Consider the following 17719-nt stretch of genomic DNA (forward strand, 5'->3'; position numbering starts at 1 on the left):
ACTAATCGAACATTATTTTGAACATATACAGAAGTAAGGAGTGTTAAGAAGTTTCTCCTTAAATTAAGTAAGTAGTCGGTACCTAAATATCAATCTTAATTTCCTAGTAAATATGACAAATACATAATTTAAGGGAGTTTGACCATTGCCAGTGATAACAAGGTTACTGTTGTTGATAATGATAAAGCATTCAATATAGAATGGATATAAAAATGTGTCATTTCCGCTCTAAAAAATAAGCCCTAAACCAATCCTAACATGGATATTACACTGGATCACTGTATTATCTTACCTAATGCTGATTTTGACCCCTGCACCCCCTTTCCCCCAGAAACATTGTTCTACTGCTTAATTAATTTAAATGATCAATATGTAAACAAGCACTGGTTTACATTGGAGTACAAATTTGAAAAAAAAACCCAACAACAACAATGTAATAAAACTTAAAATATTAGTAATGTTCTATAATTGGTTTATATATTTTTACCATCCATTCTACAGAAAAAAGTTGTTCTATGACATTTGGTATCCACTGTTTTAAATTCAAAACAGCTTGCCATGTTCGATTTATCAGCTTTTATCCAGGTATCCAGGTGTCCAAAGGGACATTTGTGTTTATCGGGATGGTATTTGAATACATGGTCTAAGAGCTTGTCCATTTATTTTGCCAATAGATTGCATGTCTTTAACAAGTTTTATTTATAATATAGCTCAGTGGTAACTCAATGTATCTTATACTTCACATGTATGAGGTCCTGTGTTCAATTCCAGTGTACTACAGCCTAAATGAATCATTTAAACTACATTTTAAATATTTAATCTAGAAATAACCTGACCAAAGACATTCAGTAGTATACTGTTGGTTATCACTGCAAGTTTATTTGTGACTTGTGAAAAAGTCAGTTAATTCTCAGTTCTTCTGTAGGTAATGGTCAGGTTGTCAGCAGCAAAGACAGAATATCCATCTGAACTTGTTCTGATGAACTGAAATAGGTAAATTGTATTTAGTGGTCATTTTATCTTTGTAAGAAAAATTTCCAACATACAGCACCGACCACACGGCTCTCAGCAAAATAACTTGTTAAATGAACTGAAAGTAGAAAATACTCATACTTTTTTGTTTAAATGTGCATCAGAAAAGAAATGTCATTTTGCAGCTCATGAAAATATTTCACAATGAAAACTGAAGTGTCTACAGCTGTAAACTTTATTACCAAATTAATGAAAGGAACTGGGCAACTTTCTGAAGACCAGCTTTAACATTTTAGCCATTCTGTCAAAAAAGAATTGAGAGGTAAGTTAAAAAAAAATCCAGATTACATTTAATATTTCAGACTTTATAATCAGCATTCCTTACCAGTTAGTCTACTGTAATTAGAGTAAAAATAACAAATGAACATTTTTGATGTACTGTTGCACTCATTGTTTTTGTTGGCACATTTGTAGTTGATTTTTTAATAACCAATGAAAAGTCTGGTCTTGTGAAGAAAAGTGACTCATGTTTTTAAGGATAATGTTAAACCTCAAACTAACAACGTAGTCACAGAACAGTGTGTATGGACACTAAATACTTACCCTATCATTTTGATATAACCAAACATGCATCGTAAGACAGTTACATCACTGTCAATTGTATATATATATATATATATATATATATATATATATATATAAATGAAAAATATGCTAAATTTTACAGTAGTATTTTATTTTGTTTTAGAGACTATAAACACTTCTAGTTCCCACATGGTCCATGTAGAGGTTCAGGTTACATGTGTATTAGGATCAATCACAAGATGGATGGATACCTTGATAGGTAAATCTGCCTGCAATGTTGGACTTACCAGGGAACAACTTTTCTTGTTACCAAGTGAGCTTACCCTGTGGGCTGACCCATATGAAGTGTCATACCGTATAGGAGAAGATGGTTCCACTTGTGTGCTCTATGAATCCACTCCTCCTTCATTCAAAAATCTGAGCTCTGTTGACAGCTGTAAAGATAAGATGACAAGCCTGACCAAGTCATTTAACATGATGACTGTGTCTAGCTAATTGTATAACATTATTATACCTTTAGCATTATTTAGGCATTATTTTTGTTAATAAATGGTGTTAAATATTAAGAGTGTGTGTGTCTGTGTGTATATATATATATATATATATATATATATATATGTGTGTGTGTGTGTGTGTGTGTGTGTGTGTGTGTGTGTGTGTGTGTGTGTATTTATTCATTCATTGTAACTAAGCTGTAAAATGTTTTAGAAACAACTGTAAAACTAATGTTTTCTAAATGTAAAATAAATATGTTTCTGGAATTTATTAAATGTTTATTCATAGCTTGTAATCACTTTCAAAAACAGACATTTGTGTGTGTCTGTGGGTGTGTATAAAAAAAAGGGGGACACATTGTTATCAATGCAAGGACCATTCTTCAGTACAGCCCCTATCTACAGACTTTTAAATATGTCTGAAGTGTGTGTCGAAATAGCCTATAAAATATTTCAGATATCATAATCTATACAGCTAACTACCTAATTTTCTAATTTGCAGCATGTGAAAGACGCCCATATCCAGAGCGACTTGCATATTTTTTAGTATGACAGTACCTGCGCTATCAGTTGATCTACAGGAACTTTACAGAAGTAACTTTGTGTGCGCAATACAACTTGACGCGCTGCGATCTCTTCTTGTATTTGTCGAGATTTAGTTTATAACGAAAAAAAACCCTTAATAGTTAACGGAAACACGTCATGTATGACGTATAGCCAGTTCTGCTCAGCTTGGGCTCCTTGACCGGCCCAGTGTTGTAAAGTTCATACTTTCGGCCGGCTGTGCACTGAACAACAAACGAAGACTCGGACTCAAATGTGCACCCAATAAGGTCAACCAAGACCAAGGTTCTGGTTAAAGCGATATTAAAAACGTAGTGTGTCAAAGAAGTCCTGGCACGCTTCTCTTCTCTGGAACTTTGCGCCTGGCCTAATTAGCTATATTTCTGTTATATTCGCGTTTTATTTAAAAAGGAATTCTCTGTTAATTCTGCTGTGTTATGGAACTGGATAAAATGGATGAAAATGACTGGAAATACCACGGAGAAGGGAACAAGAGCCTTGTTGTTTCTCATGTTCAGGTAAGTGACAGACTTGGAACTAGTCAGCGAACTCACCGGGAGCACTCAATTAGCTTAGCTAAGATAGCTTAGTTACATTATTGTAAGGAAGACACAAACCAGATGTTTGAACAAGGCTTAGTCAGATGTCACAAGGAGCAAATTACCAGCACAGTGTAAGCGTTTGTTTATTTTAAACGACGTTGTGATGGTAGTTTATTAGCTAGCTAACTACCTTATTAAGCGTAGCTACATAGCTAGCTAGCTTTCTTCGCTAACGCTAGCTAGCTAAGTTAGCTCTCCTGACGACATTTCTTTGGACCGCACCTCTCACTGTTTACCTACCTAGCTAAGCCAGCCACACTTTGCTAAGAAACTTAACTACATGCTCTGTATGATTTCATTAAAACCTCTAATCTTTCAAGTGATCCCGACATAAGGCAAATTATTTCGTCATATAACTAAATAACTAACAAATTGTTATCGGTTAGTCGTTCAACCTTGCCGTAGCAACTTTCCAACGATGGTTTGATAATTACGTTTTTTTCTGTCCTGAATTTGAACCATGTATAGAGAGACAAAATGATCGGTAACTCGGTACCAAAGCAGATGTCCTATTTTAATCGGCAAGTTTAATTCTGAATTGTGATTTGGGTGGACATTGGCCCTGTGTTTAGAGAAGCACATAGCAATCCTATTTCTTTATATTTAAACCTTAATCACTGACTGCACCAGAGACTAAATATATTATCGGAATGTAGTGATTATGCTACAACAAAATGGGTGTGAGATGTAGAAAGGGATCATGTCATAACTTCACCTTTCACCTCCTGCCCAGTCAGTTTGTTTGTTGTTGACACACATTCTCTCTCCAATGTTGTTGGGCCGAAGTCTTGGTCGTCACGTTATTTGACTTTAGAAGTCTTTGGAAAAACCTTGGGCCCTGCTTGCTTTTATCTTTAGTCAATCTGCTCTATCTTTTATGAGGCCACAATAAGCAAAAATTCATGTTAAAGCTAAAGTATTAGTCATTGTCCTATTTTTCCCCCCTAAAACCTGTAATTCTGTACATCTGTTGTCACTTTTTTTTTTTTTTTTTTTACATTGCACTGTAACTAACTGTTTTAAATAGTTTTTTAAAAACGCTTTCTCTTGTGGGGAGTGTGAAACCACAATCAGAAAATGTAACCTAGTTGAACTAGTTTGTAGAAAAGATGAATTGTTTTAGGGCACAACTGTAGAGACACTCTAGCCTAACTGCATGTGTAGTTTAAATGAAGCAAAATGCAAGGAAGGTAACAGGTTGTATAATGTATGCAAAATATGGAGCTCTCTGAAACTTTAATTTGATCATATTTGTAAAGCTCTTGCATGTTTTTAATATTTTGCTGGATTAGATTAATACGACACAAGTTCAGTTAAAGATGCGCACATGTTTGCATATATAGAGCATATTTCCATGTTACAATGCATATAAGTACATTCCTCCTTTGGGTTTGAGCCCAACACAGATGATGGAACAACAACACCACACACACACACAAAAAAAATACTAATGCTTTTTACTCTCTTCCCTTAAGCACTCTAGAGTCCTTCGCCTTTTGAAGTATCCCTCTGAAGATGCAGAAAATGCACATCAGGTGCAGTTTTGTGTCTCATGTCTAAGATCTTTGTGCTAGGCAAAATATTTGTTTTATATGTACAACATTCCTTTTAATAGTGAGGTTGTGAATCTGTAGTTCATGTGAACCAGCACATACTTCTTGAATAATCCAAGTTGTAAACCTCAAGAGAATAGCCTAATTCATCTCTTGCTCGCTATTTATTTGTTTTATTTTACAGACAACAGAACAGGCCTTCCAACACATACGTAACATAGTGGATTATAACAAAAATGTCATGAAGCCCTTGCTGGGGGAGAAATATGTGCACAGTGGAGTATGTCAACTTTATTTTTTCTGGTCTTTTTGAAATATTTTCCTGGCTGATCAAAGGGAGTGACCTAGTGAATAGGCTGAAAAACTGTTACTTTGAATGTCCACAGGAGGTGGTCAAACTGCCACTGGAGTTTGTTAGGCAGCTGTCCTTAAAGGTCCAGCAAGAGCGACCAGGTAAGTTTGCTTGGCCTATCATGATCCTTTAAATTGTTTGTGAAATGGTGCATGCCAACTTCATTTAACGATGATGAGTGATACGCTAAGAAATCAACAGTAATGTAAGTGAAACCTAACATGACAGACAAAAAGGCTGTAAGAATAGAGAATTTCCATCTGGTCTACATAAGCTGAACTGGTTTTTGCATTTGCATATTTATGGAAGCTCATGTAGGAAACTTTGGTCACATCATTTGAGGAATTTGCTGCAACAAACAAATGGCAAATACAACAGGAGCATGTGACATGTGGGCTGCTGACTCCAGTTTGTGTCCTGCTCTTGAAGTACTGAGTAGGTCAGCCAGCTGAAGGGCTGACTGCATCTAGCAGAAGCACACCTTACTGCACTACTGCCCATGTTTAGAGGTCAACAGCAAGAGACTAGACCTTCCCTTTTTAGGTGAAATTCTTGGTTAAGTTCTTCTGTCACTGATGAGCATTGTGCCACACATTGATGGATACCATACATAGACAGACAGGTATTGATCTCTGTGTGCTGAGCCATTTGACAAGGCTGCATCATTTATGGCTGATAGAAGCAATGCAACAAAGTTTGGGGAAATTGGCAAGAATTATATAAACAAGATTATATTTGTAAAATTGTTGCTTATCCCTGAGGACAAAATGTATTGGTCTGCGTCTGAATGTTGTTCTTAACATTCCTTTTTGTATTCATTTACACTTTAGTGTTTTTTAATAGTTCATTTCTTGCACAGAATTGCGGTGTGACAAAGTGATGGACACTTTCAGTGGCTGTGGTCTGTGCCTTCCAAATCTTACCCAGCTCTCACCATGCCACTTTGGAGACCACAGACCACCTCTCTGTGTAGAAATTAAGGTAGGATAATTTCAGTGGCTCACCTGTAAAACTTTGAGGAAACTCTAAACTGCCCTTGGGGTATATTATTGTCATGAGTGCAAATGCAGACATTTTGTACTTTGATTCTCTTTTCATTGACTCTTGCAGCCAAAATGTGGTTTTCTGCCCTTTTCAAGATATGTAACCAAGGAATGCAAGCGAAAGGTGTGCAGATTTTGTATGCATCAGCATTTTAAGGTAAGTTTCAGCCTTTACATTTGAGACAGTAGCCATGAACTGGACAGTTTTCTGGTCATTTGTAACATGATACTCCACTTCTGCTTTAACTTGACTTCTGCTGACAGCAGCTCTGTAGTGAATGATAATAGCGAATTAGTCTGTGTTCCGTAATAATGCCTGAAGACTGGTTTGTGTGTTTACATGCCCTGTGCTCAAAGGGGAAGTAGTAATGGGCACTACCAATAACTGAAAAATAAGCTTAATTTTAAGATCATTGTGGAACAAGATGTTTTGGTTTTTGTTTTTCATAATTTTTTCCCCCCTGTGTAGTTGGCCAATGGGAAGTGGAACAGACTAAGCAGGTATTGTCCCTTGGATCTCTTCTCAGGGTAAGTTCTCATCAGTACACATTCCTTTTGTAACACTTCATTTATTTAATCTCTGCAAATAAATGGTGGACATTAAAGAATCATGAAATAAATGTCCAGTGTTATTCAAATCACGATAGAGTTCATCCATTTACATTATGTACAAACATGTACTTCGTTGCCATCGGGCTTGGGTGACATTAGCATGATGCATTACCACCACTTTTTTTTTGCTTTGAGTTGCATTGAGTTGCATCTAGTATAGTTTGAGTGTTCTCAAAAGCAGGAAAGCACGTCTCTCTCCATAGAATTCTAACAGGATCATATTCTTCAAGAAAAGGTTTTGTACAGAATAGAGGAAATAGTTATGCTGGGATGACTGTTCATATACCTGAAGTCCTTAAGTATTTCAAATTAGTTAAGGTACTGTTACTGTTAATTTACTGCTATTGCAGTGGGGAAAATCTGTTAAAATGTAGTGTTTATTACTGCTTGATCCAAAGCTTAAGATGTGCTGTACTTTTAAACAAATTTCTTATTAGCATCCTGAGCTGAGAAAGTACACCAGCCTGTGTTCATTCAAATCAACTTTCTTTCTAGGAGCAAACAGAGAATGTATGTTGCGATCAAACACTTATTAGAAGAACCACAAAACAACTTAAAAATATTTAAGGTAAGATCACTGGCATGTACACCATTAATGTAGTAATGCTCAAACGGTGTGGATTGTTTGTAAACTCAGCCAGTTCCATACTTCAGGACTTCCCCTTCCTTTTCTGCAGGACCATGTTGCTATTGGCTCTGCTAGGTGACCTAGTTACCAATGCTAGGTAGTAGGCTTATTTAGCTTAATGCAGTGCTGCGCAGACTAATCACTGTCTGGCTCGATATGGATCATGCTGGTTGTTTTTTGTCCAGCTTGCCAGTGACCTGGTGAAGTACTCAAGTTATAATCTCATGAGAACTAAGTGGCTGCTAGTTTCAGTGTCTGCACCTGCAGGTGCTCTTCACCTGTCTGTATGTGCTGACAGATGTTTTGATAATATAATATCCACACACACCAAATATTTTAAAAGCCGGTGTGCTACATTATGTTCACATTGGAAATTTAATTTGTTACATCTTCAAAGAAGTATATTTGTATGAATCTTGTAAGAGCATAACTGCCTAGCTTGACTGCTCTCTGCTCAGCTACTTCACAGACTGCAGCCAACTACTTTTGCTGACCACCAAGGTGAGGCACAGCTTAGTTTGACCTGCCTAAAGTGATGGGTTATTTAGAGACTAGGGTTTTACCTTGAAGTAGCATACGTAAGAAATTACATGGAATGTTGATATGCACTCAGATTAGCAGTAGAAATGAGTCAGACTAGGATCCAGACTGCAAACATGACCCAGTGCTCCTTGAAAAGACCGCACTTTCATGAGGTTGTAGTAAATGGCTTTTAGTTACTACAGATTTTTTCATTGTAGCTTGTGATAGCTGGTATTTCTTTATCATGGGTTAACATGGAATTGGTGTCAAATTGTGTTGGGTATAATTCAAGTAAATATTTTATATACAAACAAAATGGCTGACATGCCAATGAAAACAATACCTTTATTTACAAGTTTTGCATGACTTTATGAAAAAACAGCAAATTCTACCCTGTTTGCATTTTTGCTGTTGAAGTATTTCCAGTAATTCTTTCCCCATCTTGGGCTGTTCCCTCTAGTTTTGGTCCTGTTAGCAGCTCCATACACCTATTTAACTGTGTTATATAGTGCTTTTGGAAGATAGCGGTCATATGGTCTTAGAAATTTAACTTTTCCTCCTTTCAGATAATTTGTCAAATTATTTAAGTTTTAGAAAGTATTATTTTCAAGTTGCAACAGTCTATATGGCAAGTAAATGGCAGTTTCCTTATAGTGGTATATCACTCTTAAGTCCATAAGAGGGTGCACTGCATAAATATGTAGCATCCAAAATCACAATAATTATTATTTTTTTTTGCAAAAGGAATAATACCAAATACATGTTACATGGATACTGAAACTGTTCAGCTTTGAAACAATATGATTTGTTGAGTTTTATACCACAGGCATTGGCATTAAAACTTGTAACCATTCCATATCTAGCAGGAAATAAGTGAACAATAAACAGCAACAGGAGGTGCAACATCTTTTAGTGAAGTAATCTGGGCAGGTCAACACAATGAAGCTGAGAAGAGTCAGCTTGGAAGTGATCATCTTTGTGATGAAGCATCTACCATTGTGAACTGAAGTTGGTTTAATTTTCCCCTTTGTCTTTTTTGTTATAGAGATGGTAAACTGCCATATAAAACTTTTACTGTATAATATGAACAAATAAGTAGAAGCATATTGAAAACAGTAGTGGTCTTGAGTTTCACTAGTTTTCTTAGTGCACCAATAATCAGTATGACCAAGTAAGTTTAGACATTCTATGAATACCAGCATGTGGTCTTGCCAACTGTTACTTTTTTTTTTTTTTTTTTTTTGCATATACGATAATTTGTCATCAGGTACCATAGCAGCCAGTATGAATGCAGCATTAGATGTCATCAGGATGTTGCATATCCTGTTCATGCCAGTGTGCAGTATCTGCTCTTTGAAGACTCGTTTCCACTTGTTTGCACTGGTGCATTGCTGAAATATGAACAGTATATACTCTGTCACATTTTTTTGCTCCCCCTTCTCCAGGGTGGGGAATTGATTTACAGCTGCAACGACGACGCCAAACAGCAGCCAGACTTAAATGAGCTGGTCCAGCACTTGCGGCCTTACTTTCACCACTGCATCAGCCTTTATAATGGCCACCAGTCTAGCAAGGCGATCTTCAGCGAGCTCATTCAGCTGATCTGCAGTGCCCTGCTGAGCAGTGGGGACTCCAAGCGCTCAGTAGAGCCCAGAAAGGCTGAGAGCAGACAGTTCTGTGAGGCCAGCCCCCTCCACAGAGACCCACTGCGCAGCGGTGAGACTTTTTACTGAAAGTGTGAGCTGAGTGGGTGTCTTAGCTGCAACTGTCAAAATTAAGTAAAATATAATCAAAGTTGTTACAAACAGTATTAATAATTATATTTCTGCTCTTTCTATACTGCATTACTCATTTTGGGAAATTCTAACCACTCATTTTGTAGTTACAGGCAGTCATGGTTTGCCCAGGGACTGTGTCCTTTCAAAAATCCTACAAGTTCAGATGTTGGACAACCTGGACATAGATGGACTCTACCCACTGTACAAGAGAGTGGAACAGTATCTGGAGGAGTTTCCTAAAGAGAGGTGAGTTTTGAATCTGTAATGTTGTTTTGTAAGCGCTAGGTGGTGCAAACGCACAAGCTGATGTTTGGTCTTGGGTTTTGCAGCGTTATTGGTCATGATGCCTTATAGGTGGTATGGTGTACACAGTAATATTCTCACTCAACATTCTTTTCTTTACTGCACTTTATTATAATCAATTAAAATGTATTTTAAAAAACTAAAACCTAATGTATGAAACCAATCTGTCCTTCAGGAACAGACTACAAATTGATGGACCCTATGACGAGAGTTTCCTGGAAAAGGTGAAAACTTACCCTTCTGAAGATGATGGATCTATAGAATATGCAGTTGGAAAGGTAAGTTTCTGAAGCTCAAGAATTGGAGGGATGTATGAAGGCCACTTAAGCAGGGTTTTACTAGCCTTACCCTTTGGCACCCTAGGTCCTCCAATACAGAATTGCAATGACTGCCAAAGACTGCTCAGTTATGATCACATTTGCACCTTGTGGACAAGATGAAAAGTAAGTAATACTGTACCTTTTTTGATGCCTTTCAAAGAATTTTTGCTTTGGCTGTAACCTTTGAGATGCCAGCATTTCACTATGTTTGCAAAATGGCCTGTGCTTACAGACTACAGCCGAATTTGGTGATTCAGCCTGCAAAGCACTGCTTCACCTACTCTGTCTCCATCCTCGATCTGGACCCCAAGCCATCAGACAGTATCCCACACCAGTACAAGCTGGACTCCAAAATTGTCAACTACTACCTGCGGAGCACAAACACCTCACAGGACCGGCCTTCTTCCAACCTCTACAAAGAACACCAGGAATGCATGCTGCTCTTTCACCCTGTGTGAACCCCCCTTATCTGTCTTCACTACTCCAGTGCTGCTTCTGCTGTGAACCATGAAAAATGCACAAACTGAAGATTTAAACTTTTTCCCTTACACATCAGCCCTTCTCCCTTTTTAAGATGTGCCATATATATTTTTAATGCTAACTTGGATGGGCCTCTGGTATCAACGGATGTACCTGGCATTGGCTCTCCTGTTCTTAGTCAGACATTCTCTTCCTGTGGGGCCCCTTTACTTGGGCCTGCGCCCTGAAGCACAGTGCCTAGCTAAAGTAGTGAAAAATCAGCAAGGAGACCTAGGGCAAAGTGGTAGTGGGCTATCACGCAGCACACAGTGGTGTGGTAGAGGTGCCAAAGGTGGCTTGTGCTGATGGTCTTCACATCAACTTTATTATTATTATTATCATTATTATTATTATTATTGAATTTTTTTGTGCAAGGAAGAATGAAATTGTTTTCAGGAACTGAAAAGGGAGGTTCTCAATAAGTTGCAAGTATGGAGATACTGATGTCTGTTTAGAGACAAATAATAAAATTAATAGTAAACATGAGAAAGGTGTATACTTGAGGTGAAACAAGACTACTGCTCTAGTACACATCTTTAGATCTGTGACCACTGACGTTTTGCAGTTTGATTCACAAACAGCAGTAATGATGGCAAGCTGAATGCATTTTCACACCTGAATACTGTTGATACCTTTACTTTTCTTTAAATATTTGCATCTGAGCTAACTTCTCAGAAAGAAAGTAATGAATCAATGTAAGTCTAGTTTGTAAAAAGTAGTTTGTTGGCGGTATTTAAAGTGTTTGGTTTGTTCCCCCAGTCTATGCCATGCTGCCATGTTTGTCAGGGGTTCAAAGGGTTTCAGTTCTGAAAAAAATCCAGCTAGTCTAAGGACACTGGAATGACCCAGCCCTGTAGTTGACTCAAAACTTAAACTTTAATTTCTTAAGTGGTATTTGGTTAACTGAAAACAGCTATACCATATTTATGCAGAGACTTACACTGGACCAAAGTTGTTTACCAAACTATTTTTTTTTTACCAGTTTGCACATACAGTGTAATGCACTGGGATGGCAGTTTTGGTAGTTTACAGACCGGCAAAACTTTAAATGACCTGCTTTTGGTTTTATTACAATTGGTTTGTAAAGGTGCCTGTTACCCTTTGCTAATACCTGTGTATTGGCCTAATTGATTGAAATACACTTCATTATATTCACAAACTTTAATTTTTTGTTACATTTTGTTTTGTTTAATTTTCAACTGACATTAGGCATGCAGACTAAAGTGCTAGACCTAGGGTCAAAGACTGGTCAAATCATTTTTGCAGATTGACCAGTGACAAAACATCAGCACTTCCTTAGTCTATGTTGATTGTATATCTTTGAAGTTTGAGTTAAATTTACCTCCTTTATCTTGCCACACATCATCCTTTACAAATCTGTATGGTCTCATGAACCTGTATGTCTTGTGTCTTGTCAGTTCTTGGGGCCTTATGGTTTCAGTTGTCAAAACTTCAGAGTATAACAGACAGCCTTTAATATGTCAACACTTTTATTGTTCCTCCTTGTGTACATCTGTGTCTCTTTACTGCGAGACATACTGATTTTAGTCAAAGAATGTTGTCCTTACAAAAGTATAAAAAATACTGAAACAGCTTCATCCAGTTTAAGGAGAAACCAGTACAAGACCCAAATGACTAACTCAATGCAAGATACAAATCCATTTGTGCCAGAGTGAAGGTTTTCATTCAAAATAAAACATAAATCTTTGTACTAACTTGAAATGTTGTTAAATATGACACCCACTACAAGGATTTGTATTTGCTAAACTGCTGAACCTAAGTAGGAGTGAATATTAATGTCTAAAGAAATCACAATCACTGTGATGCAGCTGAAGTAAGGACTAAAATGTTAAACTTTCAAAATACAAAGTGGATTTTGCTGTCACATTTTGTATTTAAATTATTTATTTTTCTAGATATGGTCTAATGATGTATATTTACATACAATAGGTGTTTGTGTGTGTGTGTGTGTGTGTGTGTGTGTGTATATATATCACATACATACATATACGTGATGGAATGTGTACAGATGGGATTAATACATTTCCTAATGGGTCACTCTACAGTGGTGGTAATACTGAATAAAATTATTTTTAAAAGGGATCATGGATACACAAGTTTCACTGAATTGTTTTTCCAGATCTATTCAGTCTGGTGCCATTACAGTTCAGAAATGCATGGTTTTTATTAAACATTCGATTGAGATTTCCACCCCAAAAATCATCAGAAGACTTCGAAAGCATTCAGGTGCAGTTTCCATCACATTCTGGGAATCCATTTGTTGGGCTGTTACCAAACAGAGTGAAATTTATGTTTGGGTTTTCAGTGGCTAATTTTACAATGTTGTGCAAAGGTGTGTATGATCACTGCTTTAAATCTAAATGGTTACAATCACTGTAAACCTTATAATTGTTTCAGAATTGACAGATTAACTGTATTATGTCATACTGACCATTCATATTGTAAGTAATTTTACCTTGGTCAGGCATCTTCATCAGTAGCTCAATCTTTGGTTTGATGACTCCTTCTTTACTCACACTAATGCTCCAGTAAATGTTCATGGTATACCTGTCAAATAGACAAGTGTTTTAATCCCAATTCAAACATGAAGTCTGTCATAAATATTAATCAAAAACCATGTACACAAATAACAGCAATTCCCATCTGAAGTCCGATTCTCCCTGACATACTACACCAACTAATCTGGGAATGTAAGAGTTAATGTGCTTTCTGTCAGACACACTGAGCCAGCCACCTGTGACAGTTTTATATATTCATTCATGTATTTTACTCATGTATAGGCACCATCATGTATAGGTCTTCATAGTTAATCTGAGTTAAGTGTTAGGGGAAGTTCATATGTAGACTGTGTGTGAGGGGGCCTCTGTTCCATCTTTTGGTTACAGCATGGTACAGTCTGCCTGTCTTTCGTTGTGCTGGAACAGAGATGATGCAAGAACTGATGGCCTCTGATGGAAGAAGCAACCACCTGTTTGTAACTGAAGAACTACATGTCTCTAATGCATATCTTTATACAAGAATTCTTTATGATGACCAGTGATGGCTGATACTGCAGAAAAAAAAAGTTTTGTTTTTTTTAGTCTTTACATAATGCAACTGGAAAATGACTAATTTTTAAAAAATTAGAATGGACTGTGCTAATAACTATCGCAATATATTGCAGGTAAGTACTGAATTTTAAAAAACAGCTTAAAATTGTGCAAGTACAACAAAACAAGATTTAGTGGGCAATTTAGTGGGCATTTTTGATGTTGGAGTGCAGCATGTATTTTTATTTGTCTCGTAGCCTGTGCTGGAACAAATTTATCATGCTAATTTTGGTGGCAAGTGACTTCTGACGTACCTTACTGCAGACGTGCCCAGCCTGAACTCATTTAATGTTACAATATCACTAAAGTGATATTTCAATCACTACTACAAGCTCTTTTCTCTGAGAACTGCTACGTTTTGAAAATTGCATTAAAACATTTGAATTAAACAAATCATGAAATTTGTGCTGCACTAGTGACAACACCCTTTAAAGGTTTATGTCTGAAGTGCCTTCACTGGAGATGGTTCATGCTTAATAAACGCATGCTACCCAGCCATGAGTGCTAAAACTTCAGTGTTATTTTATTAATCAAGGCTAAATGTACACCACACACCTCATTATAGAACTTGTATTCTCACTATGCTAATCGCGTTTGTAGGAGAGCATTATTTGTCCAGTGTTGTCCACGTAAGCTGGCACACAGCTGTAGCTGTGCAGCACTGCTGTAAGCCATCATTCCTAACCAGAGAACAGGGAGGTTCTGCACAAAGCAGGATTTCTCACTTAACCAGAAAACGTAACCCCAAAGTCAATAGTGTCCAATAGAAAGATAGGTAATATAAACTCCTGTTGGACAGTTCTTTTTTCAGCTTGTTGAGAAATCATGCTTGATGATACCCCAAGTCTAACTGAACTCTCTTGGACACCCAGCCATAGATGAGTTTTGCTGAGATCTGAACTCAGGTTCTGGTGATGCACAAAAGAGTCCCTACTGATAGTTACAAGAATCACTGATTTAGTTAAAAATGAAAGAAGGCTAATGCTGCAAATTATTACTCACCAAACTTTAAAATGCTTACCCTGTAAGACTGGGACTTTGTATGATCATGACTTCAGAACTGCATCCTTCTGGAAGGCACACCACATCTGGGTATTTCTCCTATCAAGCAGCAGTGAAAGGGGCATCATTCTTGGGAATATGGAGATATGGAGTGCTCCTGCCAAAAGCAGCTACCTTCACATTTTCATGGTAAAGAAAGATTACAGCAAAGATATATTGCAACATTCCATTTAAGATGTTCTAAAATCTAGTTGGAAGGGGGTTGTCTACTCCCAGCTGTAAGATGAAACATGTCGCTTCTTTTATTCATTTACAAAGCTATGTGGTTCTTTAGTTGCCACACCAATATACAACAATCTTTTACAGTTCACTCTTGTATTGGTTTGCTGAGATTACTATTTAAATGTCACTAAAGTGACATTTAAAAATGGAAGTTCTACAGTGACTCAATGACTGTTTTTTCCCCATGTTGCAGTTATTGTTTTTTAACCTTGTATCATGAGCAGAGGTAATCTTTATTCCAAATCGCACATAATAGTTGAAACTGAAATACTATGTCGGCACAGAAAATAGAATTTCATATTGACAATCAGAATGAAGGTGAGTGGAAAAAGGGTGGGGAAGGGTTCCTCGGGATTCATTAATGAGCAATGGCAGAAATTACAGTACACTGAGCCCTTATGCCTTCTATAAGGATTACAAGGATGCCAGTTAAATAGGTCTTTGCAAAATCTTAGTTCTCAGACAAGCCACAAATTAATTGAAAGAGACCAAATTAATTTCACTTAGACTAAGGATAATCTGCCAGAAAGTAAACATTTCAGAAGTAACTTTAGCATGCAACACTGAAAGAATCAAAGTCAAACGATTATCTCAAAGAAGAAATTATTAAATTATTGAAGTTACAGCACAAATTCTTAATGCTCTTAAGTGCTTTGGTGTGTTTTCAGAGCCGTGCCAGCACAATTAGCTTTAAGACAAAACATAAAACCAGACAAAACACCTAATGACCAGTTTTAAAAGTTAATAATGTGCCTTTCTATCCTCTAATTATGTGATGTGAACCGCACCGCATACAATCTATTCCCCAGTCTGAGCAGACATCTAGTGTCAAAAACATTTTCCAAGACTTACTCCAATAGCACAAAATAGCTTTCTGTGGGTCAGTCCTGTCATCCTTATACACATGGATGTCTCCATTTCCTCTAGGGGTGAAAACCAAGCATTGTTCTTCTTACACATTAGATGCTTGTTTTGTCCATAGTCTTGAATAACTATTGCTTTTAGTTACCCAGTGCCTGGGAATTATTACCTCTGAGTTATGGCTATTGTATGTAAATTCACAAACTGTCATGATTTCATTAGACTGTGAAACATCATTAAGCTTCCACCTACAATTAGCATACCATACATACCCTACGAAGACAAGGCTTTTATGTTATTCCTAAAAAGCCAACAAATTCTTTACTTGGAAGCCTTGTAGCATGATAATGTGATAGTCAAAGATATCAGCACACCCAAAAGACGGGCCTTGATGCTGATTGAGAAATTTATGCCTGGCAGGGCTAAAGAGAAACCTGCATTTCTGATGTGGCAACTTTTCAAAAACACATTGGGGCCCTTATTACATTTACCAATAACTCTATATAGTATGTTTTTATCCCTTAAAATGACTGGTACAAGTTACCTAGATACCATGCTATTTATTAAATTTATTATTTAGCAATGTAAAAAGAAAATTAAAGAGAAACCTATTGTGTATCAGTAGTAACACTTCCTTCCACTGTTGATACTACTGACATGTCTGAGCTCATATTTTCAAAGGTTTCTCAACTTGGCCATTAATTTAGAATCTTCTGCCTGACATGACCATTATTCACTAATCCTTGAAAGACATGTTATGCCCTAAGTAGATATCTGTCATCAATTATTAAGACATGAGAAAGAGTGAACAGGTTATGTAGGCAGGTCTGATGTATAAATAAACAGTACTGTCCTTAATATTGTCTTTAATATTAGGAGTTTGTTATAGATAACATTTTTTAAATCTGTTGTCTATACACGTGTACGTGTTCCATCAGTATCTCGTCTCTAATGTATGGGACTGTAGCTTTTTGTGCAAGTTTTTAGAGCAGAATTTGTTGAAACTAAACTGTGCACTTTGAATCCTTATTGGGTGCTTCAAATTGCAGAATTGCTGAGGTACCCTGCTGAATTCAAGGAAAGAAATACAACTCCTTCTCTAAAACCGCTGACTCCAGACATGCCACAACAGAGTACTTCAGCTTTCTGGCGTAATGTTAAATCTTCCATAAAGTGGAAAGAAAAAAAAGAAAGAAATACAAAATAAACACATCCATAAAGGGAATCAAGGAAACCAGTATCAATACCAAACTGTGCACTACCACAGTGGAAAAAGACATCTCGACATAAGTAAATACAGACTTCACTAGTTTATCAGTAGACGGAATGCTGTGAAAGTTATATTTATTCTTGCATATGGATCTTACAGTTATATGGTTTGTGGTTTTGTGCCTGGGAACTTGGGAAACAATGAAATGTATCTATCATGTTGATGACAAACTACTAGAGATGACAGACAAAAAAAGTTCAGTGCAGCCGTTTTAAAAGGTTGCATCTTAAAGGTAAAGTCTGAAAGACTTGCATAAAACCGCTTACATAAAACAATGCAAAGAAAGTGATTCACGAGTTAGCAAAACATGGTGTTTGATTATGACACTACTGTACCATAGATGGGAA

The 17719-nt window shown here is 36.9% G+C and overlaps 3 protein-coding genes across 5 annotated transcripts in view; 2 read left to right on the plus strand and 1 right to left on the minus strand.

Annotated features, from left to right (window-relative positions):
* Positions 1 to 1176: 1176 nt before the first annotated feature.
* On the plus strand, positions 1177 to 2052 carry si:dkey-42i9.4 (uncharacterized protein LOC492503 homolog). The gene is given in 3 exon segments (XM_035520550.1): positions 1177 to 1294; positions 1723 to 1796; positions 1798 to 2052. Coding segments are annotated over 3 exon segments (447 nt in total).
* Positions 2053 to 2777: 725 nt separating this feature from the next.
* ippk (inositol 1,3,4,5,6-pentakisphosphate 2-kinase) lies at positions 2778 to 12948 on the plus strand. 2 transcript variants are annotated; one of them, XM_027015276.2, is made up of 13 exons: positions 2778 to 3133; positions 4693 to 4752; positions 4955 to 5050; positions 5157 to 5223; positions 5982 to 6103; positions 6233 to 6322; positions 6635 to 6693; positions 7273 to 7345; positions 9373 to 9643; positions 9810 to 9951; positions 10184 to 10286; positions 10372 to 10451; positions 10561 to 12948. In XM_027015276.2, the coding sequence occupies exons 1-13, from the start codon at positions 3053 to 3055 to the stop codon at positions 10784 to 10786; spliced, it is 1470 nt and encodes a 489-aa protein (XP_026871077.2). In that variant the 5' UTR covers positions 2778 to 3052; the 3' UTR covers positions 10787 to 12948. The 2 variants fall into 2 exon arrangements, with proteins under 2 accessions (XP_026871077.2, XP_026871078.2); XM_027015277.2 differs by having other exon boundaries at positions 9816 to 9951.
* cenpp (centromere protein P) overlaps positions 12320 to 17719 on the minus strand; it is a 55978-nt gene continuing 50578 nt past the window's right edge. For both annotated transcript variants that reach the window (XM_027015257.2, XM_027015258.2), the window contains exons 7-9: positions 14979 to 15058; positions 13324 to 13415; positions 12320 to 13133 (exon numbers count right to left, since the gene is read on the minus strand). In XM_027015257.2, coding sequence (XP_026871058.2) covers positions 13015 to 13133; positions 13324 to 13415; positions 14979 to 15058 — 291 coding nt within the window. In that variant the 3' untranslated portion in view covers positions 12320 to 13014. The remainder of the gene's footprint in view (positions 13134 to 13323; positions 13416 to 14978; positions 15059 to 17719) is intronic.

Source organism: Electrophorus electricus, chromosome 20 (genome assembly GCF_013358815.1).
Source record: "Electrophorus electricus isolate fEleEle1 chromosome 20, fEleEle1.pri, whole genome shotgun sequence".
Classification (NCBI taxonomy): Eukaryota; Metazoa; Chordata; class Actinopteri; order Gymnotiformes; family Gymnotidae; genus Electrophorus; species Electrophorus electricus.